The 7,269-nt window shown below is 55.4% G+C and overlaps 1 protein-coding gene across 1 annotated transcript; it reads left to right on the top strand.

Annotated features, from left to right (window-relative positions):
* The first annotated feature begins 1,379 nt into the window (after window positions 1-1,379).
* SYNDIG1L (synapse differentiation inducing 1 like) lies at window positions 1,380-5,271 on the top strand. The gene is made up of 3 exons (XM_027120828.1): window positions 1,380-2,420; window positions 3,270-3,410; window positions 3,549-5,271. Exons 1-3 carry the CDS (start codon window positions 1,998-2,000, stop codon window positions 3,705-3,707), a joined length of 723 nt encoding a protein of 240 aa, XP_026976629.1. The 5' UTR covers window positions 1,380-1,997; the 3' UTR covers window positions 3,708-5,271.
* Window positions 5,272-7,269: the final 1,998 nt, after the last annotated feature.

Here is a 7,269-nt window from a genome sequence, read left to right as displayed (position 1 = left end):
AGGAGAGCCTGGCCTCCCACGGACACTCCCTCACTGCCCTCCCCCAATCTCGCCTGGCCTTCTTCCTCCCCTCGCTCTGTCCCATTCCCTGGGCATTATTTCTGGGGCCATGCTCTGTCTTTAACACTCCCCAAGAACCAGCTTTCTAGAATCCAGCCACTTCTCTTGGGGCAGAAGAAATGGCCTTTGCAAGGCTTTGGCTGTGAATTCTTGGTGGGGAATAGGACTGGGGAAGATAAACCCAGTCCGGAGGGCAAAAATATCTCACCCTTTACCATTAGCAGAGCACCAGCTAGAAGGCCAAAAAAGGCCCTGGCCAGAGATGGGGGTGAAGACAAGTTCTAAAGCCCAGAAATGAGCATAGCAGCCCCTCCCACTTATAATATACAACATACTTGCATATCGGCCATCTCTTTGGATCCTCAAAACAACCTCGTGTGGTGGGCAGGGATTATCACCTGCACTGTACAGGTGAGGAAGCTCAGAAGGGCATGAAAATTTGCCCAAAGTGTCAGGGCCAGGACTGAGTCTCCAACCTCCAGTTTATAAATCCAGGGCAAGACATGACCCTGGCCCCCACCAGCTTCATGATGTGCCTGGGAGGGAGACAGCAAGCCTCCTGAGGCCACCTGGCGCGCCCCTCCTCTCTCTCCAGACCCCACTTCTACCTGCCACACCCCAGAATGTGTATGGATTTGCTGTAGACACGCTCAAAAGTTGCCTTTTTCTCTTCAGCCAGTCCTGAGCACCCACTATGCGCCCTTCCCAAATGCACAGTAGGTGATCAGGGCTGGCTGAAAGAGGAAGAGGCAGCCCCTGAGGGCGTCTGCATTTCCAACTGGGATGTGCAAGTCCATACCTTAGCACCCAGGAAGCCCTGCCCCAGATCCCACAATTTGCCTTATAAGGGAGGTTAGCCTAAGGTGCATCCCCCTAAGACCATACCTGGGGAGAAGCATCCTTCCTCAGGAAGAACTGACCTCTGTGAGCACATGGCATGTAGCGAGCTCTGAGCTAACGGTGATCCCACCAACCCTAGAACAAATCCTCTGGCATCCCAACATCCCACCTGCCACCAAGTCCTGTCAGTATCTCCCCAGGCCGGCCCCCTTTTCTCCATCTCCTCACCGTTGAGTTCCAGTTGTCCTCAACTTACCTGAAGCCATGGCAAAGCCTCCTACTGGTATCACAGTCAGTCCAAGCCGCCCCCCACACACAGCCACAAGGAAGGCTTCAGGACCCAAATCTCATCCTATCACCCCTGCCAAGATCCCTGAAGGCCCCTTAGGCCTAAACGGGGTTGCACGGTCTGGGCCTGCACTCCATCTCACACCTTCCTCTGTACCCTGAGCCACACCAGCCTTCTCTCAGCTCCCTTGCCTACCATCCTTTATTCGGCCTCTCCGTGAAACGTGTCCCCCCTCCCCTCACCTTGTCAGCTCATCTTCTTCCTTCAGATCTCAGTTCAAAAGCCTCCCCTGCGCCTCTGTGTCAGTTCTATCCATCGTACATTCTCACACCCTCTGCTGTACTTCTCCTTCAGGGCAGGCGTTTTCTCCACCGGTTGTAAGCTCTGGAAGACAAAGTGTGCATCTTTCTTCCTCTCCCCGCTTCCCGTCCTTCTCACCATCGCATCCCCAGCATCTGTCCAGTGCCTGGCCATCGCTGATGCTCAGTAACTATGTGTTGAATGGATAGATGAATGAACCAACTCTATGAGGTGAGTACTGCCGCTATCCCTAATCTGCAGACAAAGAAACGGAGATTCTGAGGAGTTGAGTGGCCAACTCAAGGTCCTGCGGCTGGCCGGTGGTACAGGCAGGGTCTAGAGCAAGTCAGACTGCAGAGTCTGTGCTCTTCACCACTTCCGGTCCTGCACCCAGAATGCCGGCCTCGGTGTCTGTCTTGCTCTCCCAGCAGACTCTCTGAGGACTGCTCAGCTGGCCACCAAGTCCTGGGGCTCTGGGGCTCTCCTCCCCAGAGCTGCCCCCAGAACCATGGAGAGTCTGAGTGAGCTACAGAACCCACTGCTGCCTCAGAACCCCGCACACCTCCATGGCCCCTACCCCTACCCCGAGGCTTCTCCCGCCTGGCCGTGCCGGGAGAAGATCTACTCCTACCTCCTGGGTGGTGCTGGGCCTGCTCACGCCCACCAGCTCCTGGACCCAGGATCCCTGCAGCTGGCCGTGGAGGCCTGGTACAGGCCCAACTGCCTCCTGGGGAGGGACAAGCTCAAGGAGCCCAGGGCAGACAGCTGCGAAACCAGCTTCACAGAGAGCAGGGAGCCCTCCGCTGGGCCTACAGCGCGGTCCACAGAACCTGGCCAAGCGGAAGAGGATGTCACCATCCAGACTGTGTCCTACGGGGTTCAAGAGGAGCTCCAAGGCCAAGAGGACGACCAGGAGGAGGAGGAGGAGGAGGTGAGTATGTGTGTTTAAAATGCAGATTCTTGGGCTCACCTCCAGGTGCTGAGATTCTGTAGGCCTGCCTTGGGGTCCAGGAATCTGTATGTTACCAAAAAAAAGGCACTTCTGACACGGGTGCTATCTACACTTGGAGAAACACTAGCTTGGGCTATTTAATTTTTTTAAGATTAACTGCATTAGGGTCTCTTTTTTATTGAACAACAGTTGATTTACAATATTATGTAAGTAGGTGTACAACCTAGCGATTCACAATTTTTAAGGGTTATGAATATTTAATTTTTTAATAGCACTTTTTGTTCTTGTTTTTTTTCTAGCTCAATCGAGAGATAATTGGTATATAACATTGTTTAAGGTGTATAATTTGATTCATGTACGTGTTACAAAATGTTTACCACAATAAGGTTAGTTAACACATCCTTCACCTCACATAATTACCATTTTGCTGTTGTTGTTATAGTCCTCTTTAAGCAACAAATTTCAGTTTTGCTCCACGTAATCTAATATTTTCTACAAGGTGATTTTTAAGGGTTACATGGTATCCCGTTGTAGGTTCTTGCATCAATTACTAACCCAATCTCCTGGTCATTGGGTGTTGAGATTGTTTCTGATCTTTCCCAATTACTATCCTGTGATGAACATTCCGGTACGTGTATATTTGTATTCTTTCCTAGTGATAAATTCCTAAGGGTGGAATCACTGGGCCATTCACTGTCAAAGCTTTTGGTGGAGAGTACCGAGCCCAGCCCACACTCCCACTAACAACAGATGGTCTTCCCGTTGCCCCACATCACTGCCAATGGGTGATCCTGGGCCAGGTCACAAGAGCCCACTCATGTTTTGCAGAGTGATGCAACCTCGACAGAGAGTGAAAGCGAAGACAACTTCCTTACGCTGCCTCCCAGGGACCACCTGGGTCTCACTATCTTCTCCATGCTCTGCTGCTTCTGGCCACTGGGCATAGCTGCCTTCTACTTCTCCCAGGGGGTAAGAGCCCGTGGGGCCCAGGGCTCCTGCTCTGGCCACCCCGCTCCTCTGGGGGGCCTGGGGTCAGGGCCTGGCGGGCTGGGGCTGTTTTGCTGGGCGTGGGGATGCTCCCTTTCATCAGCGCCTCTCTCTCCCTAGACCAGCAAGGCCATCTCCAAGGGGGACTTCCGCCTGGCCAGCACCACCTCCCGCCGGGCCCTATTCCTGGCCACACTCTCCATCGCCATCGGGGCTGGTCTCTATGTGGCCGTGGTGGTAGCCCTGGCAGCTTACATGTCCCAGAATGGCCACAGCTAGTGGCCAAGAAGTCCTGGCGTCCTGACTCCCCTGATCGACCTGAGGAGGCAGGGGGGCTTGGGGTAGCAGACTCTCTGGGAAGTCCTGGCCCCTGAAGACAGCTCATGAGCCTAGCTTATTGGGAGGAGGCCTCCCAGGCTGCAGCCTGAGGGGTTCAACCTTCACTTCTTCCTGCCTATTGCAACCAGCCTAAAGCAGGGCTGGGAGCATCACTCTCCAGCCCAGGCTATTTTGGGAAGCAGCAGAGGGTAGGGCTGCCCACCTGGCCATCCAGGCAGGACGTCCCTCTAGCTGGGAGCTCTCCCCATTCTGCTTATTTCCTAAAGGGTCTCCTGCCCTGCAAGCACCCCACTACCCGACTCTGTTAACCTCTCCACAGAGAAAGAACAGATTACAGGGAGGGAAGGGGATGCCGGGGGAGAAGAGGAGCTGACCCAGTCCTTGCAGCCCACAGGCATCTCCACCTGGGACACCCTGACTTTCCCCAACTCCACTCTCTGCCTCATGATGCCCAGACCTCAGCCAGCCGAGAGGAAAGTACATAGAGACATAGGGACCCCTTGGTCTTTCGGGTCCTGGAGGGTGCTTACCTCTCCTGTGGGCTTGTAAGACAGTGTAGATTCTAGGCAGAGAAGGGACATCTCGGGTGTATAAACTCTGTGCTGAGGGCAGGTTCTTGGAGCGTCTCTGTGCAGGAACGAAAGGCAGATGAGATGACACAAAGCTTGGAGGGCCCTGGAATAGTGTTGCCCCTGTTCCCCCAACATCCTTTTCTAGGCTCCTCCCGGGGGGCTCTGAGCTGGCACCATCCCAGGTAGACAGAGAGAGAGAGTGCCATGAGCCCAGCAGCCACTGAGCACAGGACCCTAGATCCAGCCCTGTGGGAGCATAGCGAGGAGACCCTGAGTAGTGAGTGAGATGAGAGGAGGGACACAGGCCTGGCATGGCAGCTGAGCAGCCCAGGAAGGCTTCCTAGAGGAGGTGAGCAAGGTCTAGATAGATGAAGAGAATGTATCTAAGGGATACTAAGGGATGACCCTTACTTAGTATTCCTGGGCAGGGATGTGGCAGGAGCCTCCCAAGGGGGGTTCAGAGCTGTTTGGATTATGCCTAGAACATCCAGGCTGGAGCCAAACTGAGGGCTCCACCAACTCAAGGAAGAGGAAGGTCAGGCCTGTGTCTCAAAGGCCAGTAATGTTTTCCCACCTCTGAATGCTGGACCCCTGGTCAGCCTTGGAGCTTCTTCACTGGCCCCCCGGCTCAGAGCTGCTCTTAATGCCCTCAACCTCTAGGAATCCTCCAGAATTCTAGAGACATCAGACAGGCAGGAGGAGCACATTGTGAGGGCAGGCCTTTCAGAGTTCAAGCTGTGGACCTCATCGTGCACAATCTGTGGACCTGGTCATTCCCGTCCCCCATCCAGAGCTCGGGGCTATGAATCCACCAACTTGTCCCACCATCTCCCCTAATCCCAGGCGTTACCCAGCCCTCCATTCCCTGCATCCCCTGAAGTCTCACAGGCCCAGGATCAGCAGTTTTAATGTCCCATTATTGTATATAATTATCCTTGTAATAAACATTTCTGTAACACCTGGTGCCCTCTGGGCCTCTTACTGTCCTCGCCTGCCTCCACCTTTGCCTGCGTCCATTTCTTCCCCAAGACTGACCTCCATCCCCAAGCCTACTGCTCCTGGTTCCTAGCAGCATGTTCTTGAGAGCACATACCCACATCCGGGACTTAGGAGAAGGGGAAGGCACTCTGGCTTGGAGGACATCTCTGCTCAGAATAGCCTGAATGCAGGGTGATGGCGTGCATTTGACTCTGCAAGATAAGGCAAGGTCCATGCTGAAGAAAAATCCCTTCTAGACTCGAAGGCCTTGGAGATCAGGTGGAAGGGATGCGAGCCAGGGTGACTGAGGCTCCACTGAGCTGCCTGGAGCTATCAAGGGTGGACACAAGGTACGGGGTCACCAAGGAGCCCCATTCTGCCAATGCCCTCTCTAGAGTCCCTCATACCTCCCTTATGGGGGTTGTTCACGGGTGGTATGGGGAGGAAACCATCTCTGTCTGCCTCAGACCACAGCCTCAGCACCAAATGCTCTCGGTCCCAGGCCCCCAGGAACCTGCCTGGACTGAGGGCGCTGGCACACTCGCACCCACATGTGCCTACTTGCAAGACACAGCTATGGACACACATGTTGCACAGGCTGGGCACCCCTGAGACGGAGATTAGCGCGTGATGTATGAGCATTAGGAGATGCTCTTGGGATAACATTTGAGGAAGGCCGATCTGAATGGCGGGGAGGCCAGGCTGCGATGCTGGGCCAACCCAAGGTGGGGTCTGGATCCAGGATGCCCTTCAGAGTTGACCCAAGGTAGGACGAAGGGCCAGGCCTTTATATCTGCTTATCAATCAGTCATTGGATGTGGGCCACCCAGAAAAGGGCTGTGACTCTCAGGCGAGGCAGATCTCTTCAACTGGAGCTGCCCCCTAAGCGGGGTGTGCCCTGAAGGCTGATTGCCGACAGCACCTGCAGCAGCTGGAGGACTAAGCCCATCATTCCTGCGGGGTCCCGAGCAGCACATCACCGCGCCCGCCGCACCCACCAAGCGGCAGCAGACCCGGCGGTGCCACCAAGATCCCTTCGGCATTTGCCTCCCCACGACGAGGGCCGCTTCCTGGGGACTCTGCGATACTGGGCCCACAGGCAGGAGAAGCCGAAAGTGACTTCAACCACTGACGGATGGAAGCCGGTGGACAAATAACCCCAGATTTCCTGGCATCCGGAAGGGAGGACACTAGTCGTATTCTCCACGCTCTCAGGGCTCCCCAGCAGGACTGAGCTTCAGTCGCCTGCAGTGGCAATTGGCTTAAAGCACGTCCCTCGCTGGCTGCCTTCCTGTCCCCATCTTCTTCCTTACTCCCCCGCTGTGCTTCCTGGGATCAGCTCCCAATAAACTACCTAGGATCGAACCCTTGTCTCAGAGGGCCCCAGGGGAACCCAAACCAAAACACAGACATGCACGCACACGTGCACCTATACACACAGCATGTGTGTACTCACACCTACACACAGGCACAGGCACGCAGCTGCACACTCCGTTGTGCACGCGCGCACACAGGCACAGCCCACACAGGCACAAATGCTTCGTGCCCACACTCGCGTGTCCACACATACGGCACGCACACATGCCAGGGGTGAAGCAGGAGACCCCGGCCCCGTCTGGTCTGCAGTGTCCCTCTACTCAGTCCCACTGGGCCCCGGCCTGGGCAGCAGGCAGCGCGGACTCCAGTCCAGGCCCTGCTCGGGCTGGGCAGGCTGCCTCACAGCCCTGACAGCTCCCACCTCCTTCCCAGCTCTGCAGAATGCTGCTCCAGGCCTGGAGACAAAGAAGCCGCCGAACGGTTTCCTATGTTCAACCCTGGTCCTGCTACCCGCCTTCCTCACCCCATCCCCTTCCCTCAGCTGCAAATTCAGGCTCTGCAGAAGAAAATGGAATCAGAAATGTAGCCCCTAGGGACTTCGCTCCCGGCCCCCTTGAAAGGGCCCATTCTGTGGA

The sequence above is a fragment of the Aethalodelphis obliquidens genome, unplaced genomic scaffold (assembly GCF_003676395.1).
Source record: "Aethalodelphis obliquidens isolate GAN/ISIS:26980383/991018 unplaced genomic scaffold, ASM367639v1 scaffold21, whole genome shotgun sequence".
NCBI lineage: Eukaryota > Metazoa > Chordata > Mammalia > Artiodactyla > Delphinidae > Aethalodelphis > Aethalodelphis obliquidens.
Note: the sequence above shows the minus strand (reverse complement) of the source record. Positions and strands in the feature narration are given on the sequence as shown.

Bases quoted from the DNA above. Each gene is read 5' to 3' on its own strand.
- SYNDIG1L (XM_027120828.1), top strand. From the start codon at position 1,998: ATGGAGAGTCTGAGTGAGCTACAGAACCCACTGCTGCCTCAGAACCCC. The intron at 2,421-3,269 runs GTGAGTATGTGT...CATGTTTTGCAG, and splicing joins AGGAGGAGGAGGAGGAGGAG to AGTGATGCAACCTCGACAGA. The intron at 3,411-3,548 runs GTAAGAGCCCGT...CTCTCTCCCTAG, and splicing joins CCTTCTACTTCTCCCAGGGG to ACCAGCAAGGCCATCTCCAA.